At 47.1% G+C, this 22728-nt stretch overlaps 3 protein-coding genes across 8 annotated transcripts in view; 2 read left to right on the top strand and 1 right to left on the bottom strand.

Annotated features, from left to right (window-relative positions):
- Positions 1–14715, top strand: part of KCNAB1 (potassium voltage-gated channel subfamily A regulatory beta subunit 1) — a 63750-nt gene extending 49035 nt beyond the window's left edge. For all 3 annotated transcript variants that reach the window (XM_071812783.1, XM_065844891.2, XM_065844893.2), the window contains exons 6-14: positions 749–793; positions 1547–1590; positions 4979–5065; positions 9290–9375; positions 9486–9606; positions 9871–9965; positions 11322–11442; positions 12636–12724; positions 13324–14715. In XM_071812783.1, the coding sequence (XP_071668884.1) occupies positions 749–793; positions 1547–1590; positions 4979–5065; positions 9290–9375; positions 9486–9606; positions 9871–9965; positions 11322–11442; positions 12636–12724; positions 13324–13413 (778 nt within the window). In that variant the 3' untranslated portion in view covers positions 13414–14715. The remainder of the gene's footprint in view (positions 1–748; positions 794–1546; positions 1591–4978; positions 5066–9289; positions 9376–9485; positions 9607–9870; positions 9966–11321; positions 11443–12635; positions 12725–13323) is intronic.
- Positions 14716–16749: 2034 nt separating this feature from the next.
- Positions 16750–19806, bottom strand: SSR3 (signal sequence receptor subunit 3). The gene is made up of 5 exons (XM_065844208.2): positions 19620–19806; positions 18836–18962; positions 18354–18452; positions 17902–18033; positions 16750–17241 (listed from the first exon to the last, which is right to left on the bottom strand). Exons 1-5 carry the CDS (start codon positions 19756–19758, stop codon positions 17175–17177), a joined length of 564 nt encoding a protein of 187 aa, XP_065700280.1. The 5' UTR covers positions 19759–19806; the 3' UTR covers positions 16750–17174.
- Positions 19807–19808: 2 nt separating this feature from the next.
- Positions 19809–22728, top strand: part of TIPARP (TCDD inducible poly(ADP-ribose) polymerase) — a 36354-nt gene continuing 33434 nt past the window's right edge. For 3 of the 4 annotated variants that reach the window (XM_071812771.1, XM_065844206.2, XM_065844204.2), the window contains exon 1: positions 19809–19981. The gene's annotated coding sequence lies outside the window, so the exon portion shown is untranslated. The remainder of the gene's footprint in view (positions 19982–22728) is intronic. The other variant, XM_071812770.1, reaches the window with a different exon arrangement.

Below are 22728 nucleotides of genomic sequence, written 5' to 3'. Positions count from 1 at the left end.
TTGGGTAGCCTGGCAGGAGATGATACCTGATTTAAGTGATGCACATTAGCATATGTTGTGGAGTTTTAAGAGCATTTACATAATCTTTAAAGACCTCCCATGTGTGCTATATCCAGCTTTCAACTGAAGAGTGGGTCCTAGCAGCGCTTTCACCAAAATCAGTATCCCCTGTGTTAGGGGCATGATTATTCAGTAAGGAATATTCTGGAAACTGGAAGAAAAAAAAATTGTCTTGCAAAAACTGGAAAAATTGTGTTGTACACATACAGTTATGCAGCAAGGTAGTTTGCAAATGATAAATCTTTAATTTAATACCATGTTGGAATTTGTAGTTTAATTCAGTGACTGTATCACTCTAGGGGTTTTAATAACTCCAGGAATACTGGATGATAACGAGAAGCACTCGTCTTGGGTACCAGGAGGGAACAGCACTGGAGCCCTTGGTAGAGGGCTCTGGAGACTGCTTACTCCGTAATTAAAAATATACATCTTATTTGGTCACTTCACTGGAATTAGCTTCAGTTTCCAGATAGGAGCCTACGGTTGGCAGACCTGAGTGTGGGAGAATTGGCCTCCAGATCCGCTGTAAAAAGGGTTGTAGGGATGTATGGACAGCCTGGGCTGCAGAACCCAACACGGCTGCGGGAGCCAGAGCTGCCGCTTCCCACGGGCAGCACCCCGCTTGCTTACTCAACTTATCCTTTCTTTGTTTTTTTTAACTACAATGATTTTTCTGTTCCATTTGCAGGAGGTCCAGTCTGGTCATAACAACAAAACTGTACTGGGGTGGCAAGTAAGTGTCCTGGTGATGGGGTTTGCTGGGTGCTGCTCCCTTTCCCCGGCTGGGGAACCAGCTTTGCTTTCTGGCCCCTGTGCTTTCCTTCAGCTCATTTCCACCGAGGGGTGGGTTTTGGCCTCAGAGCAAAGTGTCAATGTGGATTTTTCTCAAATCTACTGGAATGTCTGAGGAGGAACCCAAACAAACCATGAAGGTGGCTGCAAGCTGGCCTCTGGGACATTTTCATCAGAAATGGCATGCAAATGATGATAATTATTTTCCCCCCCCGTTTCACTGGAGTTATTTAATGGTGTATTGAAGCTGAGGTGCAACACAGCCCTCTGCTCCCCTGGGAGAGCTGGGGTGTAACTAAGACCCTGCCCCACATTTTGGTGAGGTGGGTCTGTTGTGCCTGGTTGTGCACAGCAGGCTCTGGGTCCAATGGGTGTGTTGGAGACCCAGACAAAATCAAACAGTCAGAAAGAGAAATGATGAAGCTGTAAGTTGTCTCTGGGTCTAGTTTATATGTAAACGGTGGGGATGGGTCAGGCAATAGCCAAATCAAGGCTGGCACCATGCGAACAGCGGTGTTGCTCAGCCCAGATGCTGTTGTCCTTGAGACTGGGAACCCAAGCGCTGCAGGGTCTCCCTGTTGTATGAGCTCTAACTTCATTTTGGGGATGTTGAGGCCAGAATACAAAGTTATTGCTCTCCAATCGTTAGTGCTTGAAACCTCTGACAGCTATGTGCCTGTTTTTTCCTTTGCAGGGCTGAAACAGAACGAGGGCTTTCAAGAAAGCACATCATTGAAGGTATATGTTGGGGTGGGGTGGTCTGGCCGTGTCTAAAATGCACCAAAGGATTGTTCTGTGTTTTTCCTCAAAAAGTGCGAGCAGACTCATTGTGCACAAAAAGCCTTCTCCGCTACACCTCTGTGCTGCAATAATATTTTGGTTATTTTTGCTCTAATAAGCAAGAGCCTTGGCCAGCTGTGTGTGCATCCCTTGCAGATTTATCCCTTCCCCGCAGCAATCAGGGTAACAGCGCCCACTGCCTTGTGGGGGGATCCCAGCAGCTTTTTGCACTGTTGTCCTTGAGAATGGACCTGATCCCTGCTGCCCTGGCGGGATGGGCTGTTGTCCCACGGTGGGAAGGCTCGACTGGTCTTGAGCTGCTCTGCTGATATGTACGGGGGGTACGTATACACCGGTGGTTCTTTCCCGGAGGACAGTTGGTGGCAGCGTGTGGCCACACTCAGCAGAGGTGGCCGTGGGGCTCCCTCGGTGGAGCAGGGAGGGATGAGGATGCAGAACATGATGTCAGGCGGCAGAAATAGCGGCTGGAGGGGAGCCAGGTCCATCAGCCGCTCTGCCGGAGGGGGTTGTGCTCGGCTCTCAGTGCTGCTGCTTCTCAGGTGATGGATTTTAGGGTATGTTCCCTCGGCTGGCTCTTTGTCTCCAGCCCTGCATCCCTCTGAGTGATGCCCTTGCCTTATGCACAACCTTACTCATCTGTCAGGATTTATTCACCCAGGTCTCTGCTGGGTCTAACGCGCTCCTCACCTTCCTTCTCATTGCTTTTTAAATTCTCCTGGCTGTGTTATTGTAGAGAGAGAACAAGAGCACATACATTTTTCTACACAATGAGTGTTTCACCTGATCTGGCTCTATCTGGAGGGCTGTTGGGGTCAGACCCCATGCACAGTGACCATGGGCATAATTAGGACTTCCACAGGATTTCATGCGCAGGACACAAATAGAGCAGCACCCACACAAAGACACGTTACTGTCATATTAAGGACCAGCAGTGTCAGCTGTGACCTTGTCCCAGTGAGGGGTACCAGCCTGGGCTGGAGCAGACCCCAAACCCCCCAGGAGGACTCTGGGGCTGCCAGGTCACAAGCAGGTCGCAGATCCAGAAGAGTAGCCAGCAGCACAGGGACCAGGGTCTGCCTTCTACATAAATCCGGAGTTTGGAGAAAAGCAGTGTAAAGGTGTGGAAGGGAGTTGTTGGGGGTGTCTAGCGATGCTGAAGCCAGCCAGGGAACCCAGGGCTGAGTCCGCAGGAGAGTAGCCCCCTTCTAAAACCAGCACCCTTCTGAACCCAGCACCCCATGTGGGCTGCAGCAGCAAAAAGGGATTCTCTGTACTGCACTGTGTGCCCTCAGTTAATTAGGCTCCTCTTTGATTTATGACATAAACCCTAATTACTTACAGTGGTGGTTGGTTAAGCTGCCAAGACAGGTTAGAAAAGAGCAATTTGGGCTCATCTATGTCATGGAATCATAGAAGCATAGGAATGGTTTGGGTTGAAGGGACCTTTCCAGCTCCCCCAGTGCCATGACAGGGACATCTTCACCAGCTCAGGTTGCTCAGAGCCCCGTCCAGCCCGGCCTGGGATGTCTCCAGGGATGGTTCATCCACCACCTCTCTGGCCAACCTGGGCCAGGCTCTCACCACCCTCAGGGGCAACAATTCCTTCCTCATGTCCAGCCTGAATCTCCTTTAGTTTATAACCATCACCCCTTGTCCCATCTATGGGACCGGTGTGCTGTGGTGTTGGTGGTTGGATAGCATAGGGGTTCGTGATCCACACTGCTGACTAGGCAGGAGGTAACCTTTGATCTTTGCTTAGCAGAAGGGAGCATCTGTCTGCAAAAATTTGGTCTTTTGCATCTTTTATCACCAGACCCATTTGCCACAACTTGCAACAACCAAGATTTATTCTGTATATATTAAAACATAGATTATATGGAAGATATTATTACTATCTTGATGTTATCCACTCCTGGCCTGGGATATCACATCCTGGCTAATACTGTCCCAAGGGGGTGAGGTGGGATGAACGTGGGCGGCAGCAAGCGGGGCGAGCAGGACAGCCTCCTCCCCGGGTGCAAATCTGCTCATTTTCCATCTCAAAGGCCTTATTTCTCCATGACAACGAGCATCACTGGAGCACGGTTGGGTTTACCTCATAATAACCAGCTCATAGCTCTGGGATTGTCCCACAAAGGTTCATTATTTAGTATTTGCAAGTTGAAGATGTCCCTGCAGGGGTGTGGGACCAGATGACCTTTGAAGGTCCCTTCCAACCCAAGCTATTCTATGATTCTATGCCTTCTATATTAAGGTAATGCTGGAGAAAGTTTGTTAGTTATTTAACAGCATTTTATTGCGCTTCCATTGGAATAACCCCTAGGAAGTGACATCCCCGCTGCTGGTGATACCGGACCCAGAGGTGCTGGGGAAGCTGCAGCCACATCCCTTGCAGCCCCAACCCATCCACGTGCTGCTTATTGTGCAGCTACTGCATGAAACGATAGAAAAATACTGGCAGCAGTTGAAATAACTTCACAGAACACATAGCAAATAACGTTAAGGTCACTGTTAGCTATTTTCTATAAATACATTTGGCAAAAATGGCCATGTTTTTCATCCCAGAATTCGGAGAACATTTTCAGACTGCTCTATTTTGGCTCATTCTTCATGAACATTCATAAAAACATTTTGTTCCTGGGAAGATTCAGAGAAAATAAGCGTTAGAAGTCCTCTTCTTTCTCTCTCACGCACACACATATAGATATATATATATATATATATCTGTAGGCTTTTGATGCCATTTCCCATCAGATTGTCCTGGAGAAGCTGCTGCAGCCTGGCCAGTCCTGCACTGCAGCTGCAAAGCTCTTTCTGCATAGCTTGTGTACCCTGCAGAGGGGCTAAAACCCTCCTTGGCGCTTTATCTGTTCCCTATAACACCCTCAGGCTCCTCTCCAGGCTGATGTTTTGGGAAGGTTCCCCGATACAGGGCTTTTTTGGGTGGGACAGCACCGAGGTGATGATATAATCGAGATTAAATTAACTCCGAACAGCAGCGGAGCCTGAAGTGGGACCCTGGCAGCTGCCGCGGGCACGCTTGGTGACCGGTGTTGGTTCCCATCCGAATCTCATCTTCATTAAAAAAGTAAATTAAAAACCATTCTGGTGGAAGGGGAGGAACCCTGCATGCAGCCAAACTGCTGCTTTCTTAGCATCGCTGCCTCGATGTGGGGCAACGTTCTGCGGTATCCTTCTCTGCGGTTGTGTGTATGTATAGTAGATATGTATATAAATATAATGAGCTCAATTATTCCGAGCGCGGTTCTGTAGCCGCGGGCTCTGCCTGCTCTGACCGTGCGTCCTGGTCTCTTTGCTGTCCCAGGGCTCAAGGCGTCCCTGCAGCGGCTGCAGCTGGAGTACGTGGACGTGGTCTTCGCAAACCGGCCCGACAATAACACCCCCATGGAAGGTTAGTGCAAGCTTGAATTAAAGATTTGAACGCGGCTGATCCTGGCTTACAGGTATAGACTTACGATGATAGGAAATGAAAAATGATTTTTTTTTTAATTAAATATTCAGCTTATATATGAAATATCTCATCTGCGATACCCTGGAGCCCTATATATTTACACTTCAATGGAATGAATTTGTATCTCTTGGGAAGGAAATTGAACTTTCTTTTATGTGCCAGTGGTGGCTTTAGCGTTGTTTGGGTTTTTATTTCCTTTTCCCAATTCCTTCAGATAAAGTGAATGTGTGTTTGTGTTTAAGGCAGCTCTCTTTGCATCAGGTGAAACCTGCATATCCCCAGCCCGATGTGGTCAGCTCTAGATGGCGGAGCCTGCCAGCACTGCTGTCCCTGTCCTTGTCCCCATCCCCTGGGCTACCCGCATAGCACATTTCTCCTGGTGCTAAAACCAGGGCTGAGACCCAATGCACGGTCAGAAACAAGAAATAATTGACCAACTTTAAGGTTCGCTGCCCCAAACGCGTGATGAGCAGCGTGAGCCGAGTCCCTGGTGGGCTCGGCCAAGGGGACACGCGAGGATGTGATCCCCCAGCACACGGTGGGGTCCCCCCCCAGCACACGGTGGGGTCCCCCCCCGCGCAGGGAGCAGCTGCCCCTCGGTCCTGGAGGGGAACAGGTTCTTGTTAAATAATTCAGGGAGCAACTTTAAGAACCTGCAAGATCTGTGACTCTCTGTGCACTTTAATTACATCTCGTAATTACTGATACCCGTAAATGCGGGTTTGGTAGCGTGGCTGTGTAACCCAGTTATCCAGGACCCTCCAGCAATATATTTTGGGGTTAGTGCCCTATTTAATGGGCACCAGCTCCAGTTCCTTCTCTTCTCCCAGGGGAGTTAACGCACCCGTTCACACTGTGGCAACAGATTAGCTTCACAGCTAAATAAAAAATAGCAAGCAGGAAGACTTGTCGGCTGCAGGAGCTGTCAGGGACACGGAAATCAAACAAACCTGGAGCTTGACAGGCCCCTCCGAAGCTCCTGGTTTGACTTTCAGCCCTCGTGACACCTCTTTTCCTAACGACCCAGCACGACCCCGGGGGGACGGCAGCGTCACCGTCCCGGCAAAGCTGCGCCAGTGACCGTGGGTCCAGGGAGCTTGGTTGGGATTTTAGGACCGGGGGAGATTTTGTAGGAGCTGCTGAGGTCGAGGAACATGACGCGTGTCTTGGAGGGAGGAACGATCTCTCTGCTCCGTCAGTTGTCACCTAACGAGGCGGTGCTGGATAGATTTCCCGCGCGGCGCAGCTCATCTCGGGCTTTTACAGCTTTTAAGATGCTGCAGATACTGCTGGAGCTCGGCCATGAGATATCAACTGTGGCACTCGTTGAGATGTTTGAGCAGGGTGAAAAAAGGGACGTTTTTATTATGAATGGTGCGGTGTTGATTCTTTGGGCGTACTTCGTGCTTTTTTTATGGTTCACCTACTAAGCCGCTTCCATCCTCGAGCATCTGTTGGGCCATCTGTCGGTTCTGCGCGCTCGATCTGGCACACGGCGAGCGCTGCGCTGCCTCCGAGACACACGATCCCGCCACGTCCCCTCGTGTCCCCGCGCTTCTCCCGCCAGCAAAGTGCTGCAGCCCCTGGAGGGGACCTTAAAACGTCCCCTGCTTGTGCTTCTCACGCCAACACCGAGGGTGTTGCTTGAGGAGATAAAGCGGTTGTATGTGCTAAGGTACAGCCAAATAAACCAAAGGATAAATGTTGAATGTTCATTTAGTTTTCTTCTGAAGAAAACAAGCGGTTGAGGTTGCTCTACTCTTGCTCGGAGTCCTGTCTGCTGTGATGTGCGTGTCTGTGGGCATCACAGGCACGAGTTGCGCCAGGGGAGGTTTAGACTGGATATTAGGAACAATTTCTCGCCCAAAGGGCTGTGGGGCATTGGAACAGGCTGCCCAGGGCAGTGCTGGAGTCACCATCCCTGGAGGGCTGGACAGACGGACATGAGGTTCTCAGGGACACGAGGCAGTGATGGTGGGGGAACAGTTGGACTTGGTGAGCTTGAGGGTCTCTTCCAACCAAAATGATTCTGTGATCAGCAGGCGATGGATCCATATTTAGAAACACTGCCCTGGTCCCTCCCAGCCAGAGTGAATCAGTTCCCGCTCCCCAGCTGCTCCCGTCCCAGCTCAGGCTGCCTCGGCAGACATGGATAGCGGAGAACTAATAAAAGAAGATGAGCACTTATTATGGATTTCTTTATTGCAGGTGACTCTGGTCCCCGAAGCAGCAGGCAGCGCTCGCTTAATCTGAAAATCTGAAACGCATTTACCTTTCTCTAAAGTCTCAGAGCAAATTAACAAAGCTTTTCATGAGAAAAGCAACACCATATGAGCTTCAGGGAACGGCTGGAGATGAGCACCCCACACAAAGCTCTTTGCACCACCCTGGCCAAGACAGCCGTGTCCCTCCTCGTTCCTGATCAGGGATCATCCTTGCTGGGGTCCCACATCCACAAATGATCCTGTCCTGGCTCTGCCACCGTGTGGTCCCCTGCCACGGGGACATGGGGACGTGGGTGACAGGAGGATCTGTGCTTCCTGCCTGAATTTCAACAAGTTTTGTGCCTCATTAATCCGGCTGCAGATCTGATTCCCCCAACTGTGTTAGCAGATGCTTTTATTCCTATTGAGTGACTTTTCCAGCTCTGGTTGTGGAGAAGGAGGGTCCTGGGGTCCCCTGGTGACACCTCCCTTGTCATTGTGCCAGGGACCACGCGCACACAGCCCTGGCGCACAGGGAGAAAAGGTGACAAGGTTCCTATCAGAGAACTTTAAACTGCTTCAAAATTATTACTATGCTGCTGGAAGCTGTTTACTGGGTTGTAAAACATTTATTTAAATTTATTAAAAAATGTCCTGTTCTTAAGTGATGCCATGTGTACCATCCATTTATGATTGGACTCAGTGGCCTTAAAGGTCTTTTCCAGCCTAAATGACCCTATGACCCGTGTGGCCGATGGAGTGGTCCAGGCGTGTGCCCCTCACAGACCTTCATCCCCATGCCCTGCGGAGCTAAACAGGAACAGCTTTTCTTGAAAGGAGTTGAAGTTGGAGAAATGGCCAAAACAAAGAAGAAGGGAAAAAAAAGTAGAACACAATATCTGGGGAAAAATCTCCTCCAACCACTGTTTCCCTCCAGAGGAAATGTCCCTTTTTGGTGGGGAGGCAGGAGCCTGGAGCAACAGGGACAGTGTCCCGTGTATCGAGGTGATAAACGGAGACTTCGTCACCTTCAGCTGCTCGTCGCTGCCGGCAGGAGCCACCTCACAACAACAACGACATTGACACTGCCATCTCCCCTTGGCCAAGATGCTTTGTTTTTTCTTTTCTCCATAAAGATGATGAGAATCCCAATGATGTAAAAGTCTCTGGATCTCAAGACAGTGATGCCAGAGTCACTGTCCAGGTGACAACAGAGTCACCAAGGGATGTGATGAACAGGGGGCTTCACCCCCTGCGCTGCATCCAACCACGGTTGGGTCCGAAATTCCCGGTGTAGCTGCCAAGCGCCAGTTCCTCCCAATGGAATTTCTTTTCTTTTTCTATTTTCGTATTCTATTTTCTTTCTAGCATTAGCAAGGTGTCCTACCAGGCTCTGTAACCCTCTGAGCAACCACGAGGGACATAGGATTTCTTTCTCTTGCGAACTGAGCGCTGCTCAGCAGGGGCCTGATGGGTGGGAATCAGAGATCCCATCCCGGCACGTGGAGCCTCATGGGCTTCACCTTCCCAAAGGAAGCTGAGGACTGTGGGACTCACGTTACAAGGAGCTGCTCTGCATGTTGCATCCTAATATTCCTTGTGAAAAGCAGCAGGATCAAACGTATGCTTTTAGTAAACGAATTTTAAAATAAATCTATCTTTTAGTTTATTTTTCAACTGTGCTGCCCTCTGGTGTTGGATTTTAAAAGAGATATTCTCATGAGGCGGTGGTAGCTGTTAAAAGCAGGTTTTAAACTGCAGGATGGATGTCTTTACATTCCCACTGTCAATGCATTTTCACCCATGCTGGAGCAAGAGACCACGGCAAAACTGGTGGTTAATGCAAAGCTGCTTGGGTTTGTCAACGTATTTGGCATTTAGGGGTGGCTTTGGGAGGGTTTGATGCTAAAACATTGGCCACTGTGCACGTCTCATACTTGTTTTTTCCTCCCTTCTTTAGAAATTGTCCGAGCGATGACACATGTAATAAATCAAGGCATGGCCATGTACTGGGGAACGTCGCGCTGGAGCGCCATGGAGATCATGGTAAAGTTGGCTTGTTGGTTTTGGTTCTTTTTTTGGGGAAGCATTGACACTTGGTAACTCCAGTTCCAGGCTGATCTAATGGGTTTGGGTGCTTGATTTATCATCTCCAGGAAGCCTACTCCGTAGCCAGGCAGTTCAACATGATACCGCCCGTCTGCGAGCAAGCCGAATACCATCTTTTCCAAAGAGAGAAAGTGGAGGTTCAGCTGCCGGAATTGTATCATAAAATAGGTAAGACTGAGGTTGCTGGGGGCTATTCTATCAGTAGAAACACAGAGCGGGCTGGTTTGGGATGAAAAATGCAGTTGGTGTCCGCCGGGAAGATGCTCCCGATGCCCTTAAGGGCATCGGGAGCATCTTCCCGGCGGAGACCAACTGAACGTCTCTACTAACAGCAACACAAACTGCAGTTGTTTTGCTTTCATTTCTATACACGGAAGCCCTGTTTTTGGTACAATACTTTCTCCCAAATTCCTAAAATCTCTTTCTCGGCAGGGGTGGGAGCGATGACGTGGTCCCCGCTGGCCTGTGGGATCATCTCAGGGAAATACGGCAACGGGGTCCCCGAAACCTCAAGGGCTGCGCTCAAGGTATGTTTTTGGTTGCGTGTTCAAGAAAAGCCGATGTGCTGCTTTTGTGAGAGCAGGAAAATGACAAAAGGAGGAGAGATCTCTCATGAGAAGGATGGGTTGGGTGCTGCTGTGTTGGGAGATCAGCACGGTTTCTCTGGCAACCGTGTGGGAGAATCTGGGTTATAAAGATGTTGGAGGTTCCCCAGCGTGGTGAGCTGGTTGTGGGGCAGCACACAATGGCAACCAGGCCAGGGGGTTGGCAGGAGGGTGGAATTGTCACCCTATTCTTGCCCGGACATTGTCAACGAGAAGGCACAAGCCTGGGGTTTCTGTTGCATTTGATCTCCCGGGTGATCAATAGAGCTGTTGTGACTTCAAAAGCTCTGATGTGGGTAAAACAGACTTGTACATTGGATTTAGGAACAATTTCTGCCCCAAAGGGCTGTGGGGCATTGGAACAGGCTGCCCAGGGCAGTGCTGGAGTCACCAGCCCTGGAGGGTTGGACAGACGGACAGGAGGTTCTCAGGACGTGGGGTTGGGGGAACGGTTGCACTCCATGACCTTTAAAGGCCTTTTCCAACCAAAACAATTCTATGATTCTCTGATTTAATGCTTTGAAGAACCACACAGCATTACAATGTCATGGATTTGGGGAAAAAAAACCCCACCAAAATTATATTTGAGGTTCTGTATCAGCTCGTGGGCAAAAGCCAATGCTGCAATGTGCCAGCAGAGCAATGGATGTCCCTTCGCTGGCTTTTGCTCAGCTTGATGCTTATTAGAAGAAAAACACCGTTTATGCTGACTAGCTTACAAAGGGCAGCGTTTTCAAATGTGGTACTCCGTTACATTTGTGGTTTGGTTTTTGTTTTTACCAAAATAAAATAAATGATGATCTGGTAAAAGCTATCTAAGAAGCTAGTATTGTATTGCAGAGATGGATCCAAAATAATTGATGAGAGTGAAGTAGAATGAAGTTTCAAATCTGGAGCTGGGAGATCTGAAATCTCAGCCTCATTTAATTATTTTAAAAATCTTGAATGATGAATCTTGAACCAGATCAGATGTTCTCTCACAGTTTTTTGGGGGCTCTGTGTCAAAATCTTCTTCAGTTGGCTAATAATTCACTTTTTTTCCACTCTGATGGGATCCAGTGGTTCAAAGATAAAATGAAGAGGTTCCAGCTGGGCCCACCAGTTGAGTGAAGCCAGAGAGATGCAGATGTGGACTCTCCCAGGAGAAATCCTGGTTCTGTCGTGGTTGCTTTGGGTCTCAAAGCATCGTGTTACCCACCCTCAGTTACCTCCTGGGTTGGGTGAGACTTTACGAGCTGTTTATAATTGCCTTACATTTTCTATTTAATTTAATGCCAGTGCTACCAGTGGCTGAAGGAGAAGATCATCAGCGAGGAGGGGAGGAAGCAGCAGGGGAAGCTGAAGGACCTGTCGCCCATCGCCGAGCGCCTGGGCTGCACGCTGCCCCAGCTGGCCGTGGGTAGGTGACCATGGGGACAGGTGTCACTGCCCTTTTGCTGCTGTCACCAACACCCCACCTCGCTCACGTCCTCGTGATGCGAAGGGCAACACCAAACAGGGTGGGTGTTGCTGAGACAAGCGCAGGTGAAATCTTGTACAGGTGCTCTTGGTGATCCCGTCATTGAAGTGTCAGCGACGGGCAGGTAAATGGTGACTCAGAAAAAGATGTGTTGCCTTCAAATAGGACAAAGGGTGGCTGTGTCTTTGCAGTATCTATGGATCTATTTATTGTTTAAAACACTACAATGATTATTTGCTATCAGGGGTTACGAAACAAAATGCCAGAAACATGGAAAGACTGAGGGCAGGTGGTGCAGCTCCTGATGAGGAGAGGGCGAACGTGTGCCAGGGAACACAGCGAAAGAACAACACAAAAGATGCTTTAACTTTTGGTCAGCCCTAAAATGGTCAGGCAGTTGGCCTAGAAGATTGTCACAGGTCCCTTCAAACTGAAATATTCTAGTCTACTCTACTCTGAAACTCACTGTAGGACATGAAAATGCCATGTGTTGCTTTTGAGGTAACCCCTGCTCCGTTATATTCACACAAAAATGAAGTGGGGTTTGCATTTATTTGAGCAGTGATGTTAAAAATCACTTAAGATCATTGCCATCATCAGGCTTGGACTGACAGGAGGGCTGGTGTATCTTGGGCGATCATCAGGGCTCCCTCCCCAGCGGAAGCCATGAATTGGGTGATGGACACAAGAGAATGCTACTATTTAAAAAGAGATGGGTTTTGTGTTTGTTTGTTGTTTGTTTGGGGTTGTTTGTTTGTTTGTTTAATAATTCTTTGTGCTGCTGAGAGCCCAGGTTGAAAAATACCCGACCTATCTGTTGCAAAAATGATCACTGGTTGAAATAGCCAAGAAGTGAATCCCTGTGGTTTGTGATGGGGACAAACCAAACCCCACAATTCAGACAAGTGCTGGGCCAGCGACCTGGGTAGGGTGAGAAGCTGGAAAATCTGCTATGCAGTTTATCTGACCAGTGCATCTTCCTCCTGGTAGTGCTGGGGGAGTAAAGTGAAAGTTGAGACAAATAATGTCGTTAATTTTCAAACAGAGCTGGAAGCCCTGACAGACAATAGGACCCGGGGTAATGCCGTGTGGTGACACCCACATTCCTGACCCTCTTGTGACTTTGTTCCCAGCCTGGTGTCTGAGGAACGAGGGGGTGAGCTCCGTCCTTCTGGGATCCTCCAACCCCGAGCAGCTGATCGAGAACCTGGGAGCCATTCAGGCAAGTGCAGGAGGTGGTGGGGGCAGCTCCTGCCCAGCGCGCGCGGTGACACCAGCCCACCTTGACACTGGCACCTCCCTTCTCTTCAGAGACTCCTAAAACTTTGTGTTTTCTTTCAGACATCTTCCATTTCTTGTTATGCACACTAATTAGGCAAACCTATGGTGCATCACCACCACTCGTGGTGGCTCTAGCGGTACCCAGCAACAAGAGGGTGGTGGCAGCGGGTTTAACACAGCTGGAAAAGCAAAGGACACGATGCCAGGACATGTTGGGATATATTCACGTGTCACTTGCATCCACTTTAATTATTCTCTGTTCCTTTTCACAAGAGCTTCTTCTGCTCTTCCACCAGCTCGCATTCCCCTGCAGCTGAGCAATATTGCGTGCGTAACATTCAGGAGCACCTCTGTGGTTCTCTCGTTGGGTAAAGATGCTGCAGTAGCGTTTCCTCTAAGGGAGGAAGATATTAAATTAATGTTTGAACATCTGTCACATCAAAACCCAGAGGAAACGTTATCTGATAAAAATCTAGATTGAAATTTGAAAAAACCTTGAAGGGAAGCTTGCTTAACCACCAAGTTTTCTTCTACCCCCAGGTCCTTCCAAAGATGACATCCCACGTTGTAAATGAGATAGATAATATTCTGGGAAACAAGCCCTACAGCAAGAAGGACTACAGGTCATAATGTGCTGCATGAGCCCCGTGGACCGCGAGGCTGAGCACGCTGGGGTCCTGGCCATGGGGGGCTCGCTGCTCCGTGCCCGTCACCGGCCCCGGGACGTGCGCTGTCGCTACCACTCTGCAGTGAAATTGAAAAGCACAGTTGATCTCTCTCTCTCTCTTCTAAGCAAGAATACTCTTGTATTTTCTTACCTTCGACTGGAGTCATTAATTTTTACTTTACTCTTAGCACCTCATGCTTGTGCTGTGAAAAACACTTGTAAAGCAAAAAAAGAGAAAAAATTTATAACCTTCAGGTACTTGGTAATTAAAGAAGGATGTACAGATCTATTTTTTCAATGAAGAAAAGCCAGATACAACTTAAGGTTTTAATAAAACCACATTTGGGAAATCTCAGCTACAAAGTTTCTTCAGGTTAACAGATAGAAGGGGCAAGCTCAAATCTTCTGTTTTCTTTTTTTATGCTGAAACTACGCTTTAGATTTTGTTGGTAGGTCAATAAAGGATTGAAGGCAGAGAATTAGTTAGAAATTAGATAGCTCAGCTCCTCGCTGTACAATTATTTCAGCTGTGTAGTGCTCCTCTTTCTGAGTACAAGCCAGACGAGCACCCTTAGAAAACCCAAACGCATGTCAGGTTGATTAAAACAACGGCTGTTTGCAAAATACTAATTCTACGTAAACCTTAAACCGAGAAAGCCATGATAAACCACCGGGTTTTGCACCTATAGAAATCTGCCTCTACTTCTGCGTGCTTGTACACATGGCTATTGCAAAGTTCAATATTAATAAGCTTTTAAGGATATAGACACTTACATGTAATACATAGCTGCTGACAAATACCAGAAAAAAATCAGGTACGTACCTTGGTGGAAGGTCAAATTTGCGTTAACTTGTTCTGGAATCAGGCATAGGTAAATCTGTAGTATTTTTAAGACATATTTTAAACAGGTAGGGTTTTTTTTGTTGTGAGGATTTCATCCCTCTATGGGAGTTTGTAGTCAGCATCCATATATTCATGTCATGTTTACCATGAGTTTGCTTTGTAAAGCGCACCCACGATTTCGGTAACGATTTCTAACTCGCGTGGCATCGCGTGCGTTGGGCACGGCCGTGTGCGGTATTTGTGGGACCCGTGTATCCCGGCACTCCGGGCTATCTGCAGCGCCACAGAGCAGATACCCATAGCGAGTTGTCTTCTGTATTTAACCCAACCAGCTCTGGTCTGTGTAAATGAATGTATATCCAGAAACGCAGTCTGACCTTGACTTCTGCTTGGACACAATAAAAGCATTTTGTGCATCTCATTTAATACTTAAGAGACCCGTTACTAATAGCAAGACTGGTTTTGAAACAACAACGGTTTGTGTTGAAGGTGGATTATGTATTTTTTCACAGGGAAAGACTAATGTGCAGCTGTGCCTGAGTCGGGTGAGTGACAATGACCTTGGGGCGAAGGGCTGGGGTTTGTACTTGCGGGAGCTGGAATCCTCGGGCAGACGTGGGTCACACAGCACACTTTGGTCTGCGATGAACACAATGTGAACGTTCTCCTGCGAGCTCACTGAAATCCCACCGCGCTTCTCTGAGCCACGTCCCCCAGCGTTGCACTATTAGCTGTGAAAATTAACCATTTAAGTAATTTAAAATCTGCTTCACGGGCAGCACAAAGGCTTTGACCATTATACAGTTAATAGCTTTATTATTTTAACAGTTTAGTTATTTTCCCAGTGGCAGACCAGCTCCTTTTCTCACCTCTGGAGGTACAATTTAATGTTCTCTCTTCCCTTTCTCAGATACATGGGGATCCAGCAGCCTATTACAAATATATTAATTCCCCACCCTTTTTTTTTCTAATTGAAAGCGTGATGGCATTGCCCCTTAGAGCAAAAGCTTAGAAGTCAGCTTGCCAAATACTGAAGGCAAGTGGATGCCAAGCAGCAGCTTAACTTTAGGCTGAGCTTCAGTGTTATATTGAAGAACCCAGGTGCAGTTTGTAGGGAGGATTGTAAAGGAAAAAACCAACCTCAAAAGCAAGCAAAAATAAAATGAAACTTAGGAAAAAACAACCACCCCCCAGTGCTTTTCTGCAGAAAAGACATGGAGAAAACAGAGAAAAGAACCCGCCCACTGGCTTTTGTTTCAGGCTGTCAATGCTGCAAATTCCAGCACCAGAAAAATTCTGCTGCGTTTCCCAGCAACTGTCGATGCCAAAATCCCAAGGTAAGATGAAAAACTGGTAATAAAAATACTCAGTGAACTGCCAGTAATGGAAGAAGCGCGTGCTGCTTCACATCACATTTCTCTGGACAGCCGATTTCTTGGAAAATACACCTACGGGTTTCCAAAAGCCGCTGATCCCAACTGACGCTGACAGGTAAAATGAGGATTAACCTCAAATTCACAGGCCTGAATTTACCAGGGAGCAGCAAAACAACGATGTTCAAATCCTGTTGCTTGCAGAGCCACCAGCTCGGCCTCCTGTTTGATTCTGACCCTTTACAGCAGTTCCGTAGACGTTTGGTTTACCTGTGCTAAAGACTTAGACTCAAATACCTACTAATTATACCCTCTGTAATGAATGACAGGGAGAGGAAAGTCAAATGATGCAAGACAGGAAAGTCTCCTTTCAGTAGCGAATAGGCAGGCAGAAGGAATAAGGAAAAATTAATATATTTTCAGAGAAAACAAGTTAATGGGAAGTGTTAAATGACTGACCACAGATTTCAATGGCAGCCGCAAAGGGCACCAAACCCCCTGGGGTTTTCATGCTGTCTCCTGCCCTTCAGAATCTTCATTTTACTTTGTTTTATATAAATACGAATCTTATCGAAGTAAAGATTAGCAAAGTACTTGTTAAATTAAATCTGATCATAAGCTTTCACTTTCTTCCCTGTTTAGGCTTCCAGGTCTGTAAGGGCAATATCTGTAACTTCTGCAACAGAATTCCATTAACAGCAGCAGAGTTCAGCATTAATGCACCTGTTTTATTGATAGCACCAGAAAAAGGGAGAAGGATTGGTTGATAAACCCAGTATAAAAAGCCAGTTAAAGCGTTTTTGTTAAGCTGTGCCAGGCAAACTGCCAGGTTTAGTATTTAATCCGACTTCAGAGGTGAAAGGGAACAAAACAACCCCCACCCCAGTATATTCAAACCATTTTAAAAGCATTTTTTCTAGGAGCTCTGGGTTTCGTCTTAACTCCCAAGTTATGAAAAATGAATATTTCCAGTAAGAACAATACAGATGCTGACTTGGAGAAGACTCCTCCCTTCTCGAAGTAGACAAGTTGACGAACTTCCACACAAAAATACCCATTAAAAAAAAAGGAAAGACAAGGAATTAAATGACAAAAGAGGCTCCTTTTTATTAAAACTTGTCAAGTTACAACGATAAATGGTGGTTTGTCACTTTTTACGGTCGGTAAGTTTGGCTCAGTCACCAAATTTACGGGGGAGTTCTGCTGCAGGCCTTGGGCAGAGCTGCTTGTGCAGTGGTCCGGCCGTCCCTGCCAGGGGGATTGTTTGACTGTGGTACCACTGACCCACCCCCTTTCCTTTCATTGCTAAGTAAAAAAATTGATTAAGTTATTGAATAATACCATGTAAAGACACCCAAAGTAAACATAATTCAATTATTTTGGATTCAAACCCTCCCCCCCACCCTCAATCAATGCCACTATAAAAAACGTATTTCTGTTCCACCCTTAAACTGTTGTACGGCAACCGAACCCTCTCACAGAAATCAACTGCTGTGGGGTATTTTGTCTACTTGGATCCTGTGGAGAGCAGAGCGATCAGTCCGGATGAGGCGCTTATAGAAAGAATGTAGTTTCTGCAGGGAAAAGGTTAAGGATACATATTTGTAAAAATTCCCTTTCTTTTGTACAGAATATTTAGCAGAAGATTTATGAAAAACAAGGGATTGAAACGGTCTTTATCTGTAGGAGTCTTCACATTGCATCGCAACCCGAAATCCAGGTTACAGTCAGGTGTTAGCAGGATGCTGAAAGGTACTTAGCTTCAAAACTAAGACACCCATAAAGCTTAGCCTGTTTTCTTAAAACTAGTTAAAAATACTGTTAAATATCACAGATCTTTAATTAACATATGTGGCCTTGATTGGCAGTACATACTTACTTAAGAAACATAAAATTTTACCTGTGGACCTATTGACATTAAACAATCCTGTAACATAAGAGCACCTGGCAACTAACTCTGATGTTTCTGTAAGAACACGAGCTGCCACCTCATTCCACAGGTACAGCTGAGGTGGCAAAGCCATAAGAGCTTCTGTATATTGCCCAAGCTATATCCTCAAAACTTTCACATGATTGGGAGATTTTCTTTGTATTCTCTACTATGTTGCAGCGTTTCTAAGCTGAGGTGCTCCAGTGAGCTGCACGTATCAACAGGCATCTCACAACCCACACGCAAACGTCGCTGCTAATGACAAGCAGGACTCTGGTTGTTTGAAGTGTGCAATGAAGGATACACGGTGGGGTTGAAGTTCTTCAGCACAAAAAACGAAGCGATGATGACCAAGACCAGAAAGAGAGTGTTGTTGTAGAAGATGGAAAAAGTTGTTGCTTCATAATCTGCAACTTCATTTTTCTTCCACAGGATTCTAGGAACAAGCAGAGACGTTATTTCAGGCACATTTACATGAACGCATATGCTGGGCTATCCAATAAGTTGTTTTGCTTTGCAGCTCAAGGACTGAGACGCTGCCTTATAGGACCTAATTGACCCAGGTTTCAATGTTTGTGAACTTTCACTGATCACTCGCTTCCAAAAGGTTTTACAGGTGAACAAAGAGCTGGCAGTACAGCTTCCACTTATCAGAACACTGAAAAAACAATGGCCAAGCAACAGTCCCAAATATCCTACCTAGAGCTGCAAAGGTAGCAGGCAGTACTGCAAAAACAGAGAGAAATAGGGAATTACCTTTCATCCTTCTCCTTGCGAGACATCTTCCTATTGTCCGCCTCAGACAGCTTGCGCGTAACTTCTTTGGAAACAGCGTCTTCTCTTTTCTGGGCCACTCTGTAAGAAACACCACTGAAGTTGAGAAATGATCAGAAAAAACCCTGGGATTATAGGAAGCCAAGTTTACAGTGAAGAAAAACACTTCACTGAACAGATCTGCCAAGTTGAAAGGGCAATAAGTAATAATCTAATTACTAAAAGTACTGGTCAAATATAATTTGTGGCAATACCCGCTGAGAACAAAGGTAGTTTTGCAATTTCATCTTCCTCTGAGCTGACAAGGCTACTCTAGTCTGCAATTACAAGAGAGATGCTTCTGTGTAAAACATGTTTTGGAGTAACATTTCAGACGTTTTTATTCATTAAAAAAAATGTTGTAAATGCTGGTTTTGTTAAATTACTTAATAGTAAATTCTACACCAAACAGCCAACCAACTTACTTGTGTTTCAGAACAAACTTGACGTTCTTATAGGCAAAAGCCACCAGATAGGTACTGATGAGGGTCATTACGCTGTACAGGACTGCAGACTGAACAAGATCCATGTGCCATATCCGCCAATAAAGCCCTTAAAATACAGAAAAAAGGACATTTTGAGTGGTTTCCCTCTCCAAACACCCCCACAGGAGTCCTACACAGACCACTAGCTCTGGAATTCAGGGGGATTGGACTGGATGATCTTTCAAGGTCCCTTCCAATCCCTGACATTTTGTGATTCTGTGAATTCAGCACTGCCAGACCAGTTCCTGCAAAATCGCTTGAGGGGGGGAGTCTCCAAACTGCATTGAAAAGTATTTTTGAATGGAGAGATCGGCTTTGCTTTTGGCTGAAAGGGGCTTCATGAGCCACGTCATGAGGAGCCGGAGCTGACACGTCATCTTTACAGAACGCTCTTCTGAGTGGGACCGGCCTCAAAGCTGGATCTAACGCAGACAGAGCCTAAATAATCCCGGCTCAAAGCCGGCCAGGCCTGGGGCAAGGCCGGCCCGGGCACCCGCCGAGGGCCCGGAGCCAGGGGCGGGCTGGGGGGGCCCTGCTGCCCCTGGGGCTTGACGTTGTCCCCAGGGCCTGATGTCCCCTCTCAGCACCTGTCACCTCCCCTCAGGGCCTGATGTCCCCTGAGGACCTGCCACCTCCCCCCCAGGGCCTGCTGTCCCCCCCAGGCCCCGCCGTCCCCTCAGGCCCCGTCACCTCCCCCGCCCCGCCAGGCCCCCCCGCCGCTCACAGATGGGGATGGCAGAGACGATGAAGGCGTTGCCGAAGAAGAGCGCGGAGGACTTGGCGGAGAGGTTGCGGCTGAAATCCTGCAGCAGCAGATCCTCCTCCGACTGCTGCCGCCCGCCGGGGCCGCCCTTGGGAGCCATAGCGGGAAGCGGGACACGGCACCGCCAGCGCGACGACCGGCACTTCCGGCCGCGTCACTTCCGGGGCACCGCCTCCCTCAGCGCTTCCCGCCGTTATGGCGGTTCGTCCGCCGCCTCGGTCGCAGGTTTGGTTTTGCCGGTTCTTCGCCTGCCCCGATGCGGAGCCCGCCCGCTCCCCGCCCTGGGGGAGCCCGCCGGCTGCGGGAGCCGGTGCTTGAGGCAAGTGAGTACCCGGGGGACCCGGTTTGACGGGGGAAGGGGCGAAGCACCGCGAGGAATCGGCCTGTTTCCCCTCCGAACTCCACCTCCCACAGAATCCGCGTAATTGCTGCCGTGTCTTTATTTTATGCTTTTTAAAAACCGTTCAAGTCTAATTACGCTTTTTTGAAGCATTTCTGTGTTGTTTTCGCTTTCAGAAATGTTCCTTAAACACCTCCCCCCCGCCAGGCTTGTGAAGCCAAAGTGGGTCACAGAATGTCAGGGGTAGGAAGGGCCCTGGAAAGCTCATCCAGTGCAATCCCCCCATGGAGCAGGAACACCCGGCTGAGGTTCCACAGGAAGGTGTCCAGGCGGGTTTGAATGCCTGCAGAGAAGGAGGCTCCACAACCCCCCTGGGCAGCCTGGTCCAGTGTCTTTTACCCTGTCACGCAGGTTTTTTTAATGGTCCATCTACAGTTTGGGGCGGTAGCACAGGAATTCGGGGCATTAACCGTAGTGTTGTGCTTGAAAGTGCAGAGAGGTCCCCGATGTTACCCCCTCCACGGACATTGCCCCATGTCCTGGGGTGACCGTAGGGCTGCGTGGCTCTTAGGACAGCGCTTTTTTAATTAATATTTGTAACATTTTTTGAGGAAATTTTACTTAACGAAGTGTGTATCTCTTTAAAATTTAATCAAAGTTGTTCTTCCCACTTATTTACCCCTAGTTACTAAAATTCTTTGCTTGTGAGAAAAGAGAATGAGGCACATGCAATGAGGAAACGCTAGCTGGAGATGACGTTATATGCTTAAAAATTGTAATTCATTATGATAGAGATCTATAAAACACTTAAGTGCAGCAGAAGTCTGCCTTCTGACCTTGTCATAAATTTCTGAGACCAAAGCGAGGGTGGATTTTCACGATTCAAGGTGCACTGAACACAGCATGCCAGCAGGGTCATATGGGGAGGGTTATATTATCTACAGGTTTGCTAACGAGTCCTTCCTTGTCTTGACAATACGGCTGCAGCGGGATTCCTGGCTGCTTTAACCAGCACATCAGCCTGTGTGATGAAGCACAGGAGCTCTGGGCACTGTCAGAATCATAGAATGTCCTGAGCTGCAAGGGACCCACCAGGATCATTGAGTCCAGCTCCTGTCCCTGCACAGGACAACCCCACAGTTCACACCGTGTGTCTGAGGACGTTGTCCAGTCTCTTCTTGAACGCTGTCAGGCTCCTCATTGTGCCCGCGCTCAGAAGCGATGCTGTGGTCACCTCCCCAGTGATGGGATTTGTGATCAGCTGGTGGTGTCTGTCTCCCTGGTGCTGCAGTTTACTGGCATCTACAGCTTTTCTCTGCTTAGATATTACCTTTGGTATTGTCCTTTGTAGATGTTTCTAATGCTGCTGGGCAGTTGGTGATGGCTCCCACACCTAATCAGATTATAATATTATTTGAGCTGTATTTCCTCTCTCTCTAAATATTTCTGTGGCTGTCTTATATTGGGAAAAAAAAACCCAACAAAACAAAACAAAAAAAAAAACAGAGCAAACAAAACCCCAAACAAAAACACACAAAAACCACAAACAAACAAACAAAACAAAACAAGAAAAACCCAAAAACAAACAACAAAACAAATGCACAAAAAGCCACAAACCAAAACAAAATTGAAAATTGTTTAAAAATAGTAAGGAAACTGACTCTTTTAATGAAGTAATTTTGTCTGTGGAAATTATTGAGATCACCAAAGATGTTGTAGTGGGCTGTTATTTCAGGATCTTTAAGCACCTCAAGCTGCACGCCTGTATTTCTCTGGATTTGCAAAATTGCCTGACTTTTGCTGATTCATTTCTTTTTTATGAGTATCTGTTACATGAAGCCTCTTCCTTGTAATGTCTCTGTTCCATGTGCCCTGCGTCTCTGGGTTATATTAACCTGTTCTCAAACAACTTCAGTGGTTTCTGGCTGATGGCAAATGCTGTTTGCATTCTGCAGTGTGTCCCCAGGAGCAGAGATCAGTTTTGGTTTATGTTTATAAAACGTTAAAACTAAATGTGTGATAGATAGTGTCGCTACTTGATCAATGTTACCAGTCACAAGAATTTCCTTTTTAAAGAACGTGGTTGGAGTTGTATAAAGGAGTTGGAAATCATGGGAAAGGTTAAGTTTAACACTAAGATTCAGATATAATGATTGACTTTGTTCTTGCACAGATTTTTTTTCTTCTGCTCATCCGGATAATTTTGTGGTGGAATGTAATTAAATCTTACTTTTTGTTCTTGGTTTGGGTTTACATGGGAAGGACGCTTTTCATTTTGGAACAAAATCTGCCTGGTGGCCATCTGTCTCTGCGTTTAGATGAAGTATGACATTGTTTTAGGTGGTGAGATGACAAAAGATTTCCTTGAAAAAAACAAATGAGCACTTTGCTTTTTTAAAAATCCTGGCACTGGCAAACTGTAGCTTTAAGCAGAACATTGCTTACAACAAAACTGTCACCAGAGCTTCATCTTCACTTTAAGTATGTCAACGTTGCTTCCCCAAAAGTGAATTGGGCCACCGGTTTCTGTCAAAACAATTCAAGTTTCTGTTTAAGTGCTTAAATCTGCATTGTGCTGACTGAATCCTGTCAGAATCCTCATTCAGGAGCCGTTGAGAACATGAGGCTTTAAAATCAGAGGAACAATGGGCCCGTGACCCAAAAGCAGAAGTTCTTCTGTTAATAGAAATATTAATGCAGTTATCTGTAACTTACAAAGTACGTTTTCTT

Source organism: Patagioenas fasciata, chromosome 9, assembly GCF_037038585.1.
Source record: "Patagioenas fasciata isolate bPatFas1 chromosome 9, bPatFas1.hap1, whole genome shotgun sequence".
Taxonomy (NCBI): Eukaryota; Metazoa; Chordata; class Aves; order Columbiformes; family Columbidae; genus Patagioenas; species Patagioenas fasciata.
The sequence above is the reverse complement of the archived record's forward strand: the minus strand, read 5'-3'. Positions and strand labels throughout refer to the sequence as shown.

What these genes read in the sequence shown, in the direction of transcription:
- SSR3 (XM_065844208.2), bottom strand. Translation starts at nt 19,758, where the DNA reads ATGGCTCCCAAGGGCGGCCCCGGCGGGCGGCAGCAGTCGGAGGAGGAT. An exon ending in CGTCTCTGCCATCCCCATCT is followed by an intron (nt 18,963 to 19,619) that starts GTGAGCGGCGGG and finishes CTGTATTTTAAG; the next exon opens with GGCTTTATTGGCGGATATGG. An exon ending in CGCAAGGAGAAGGATGAAAG is followed by an intron (nt 18,034 to 18,353) that starts GTAATTCCCTAT and finishes GCTTGTTCCTAG; the next exon opens with AATCCTGTGGAAGAAAAATG.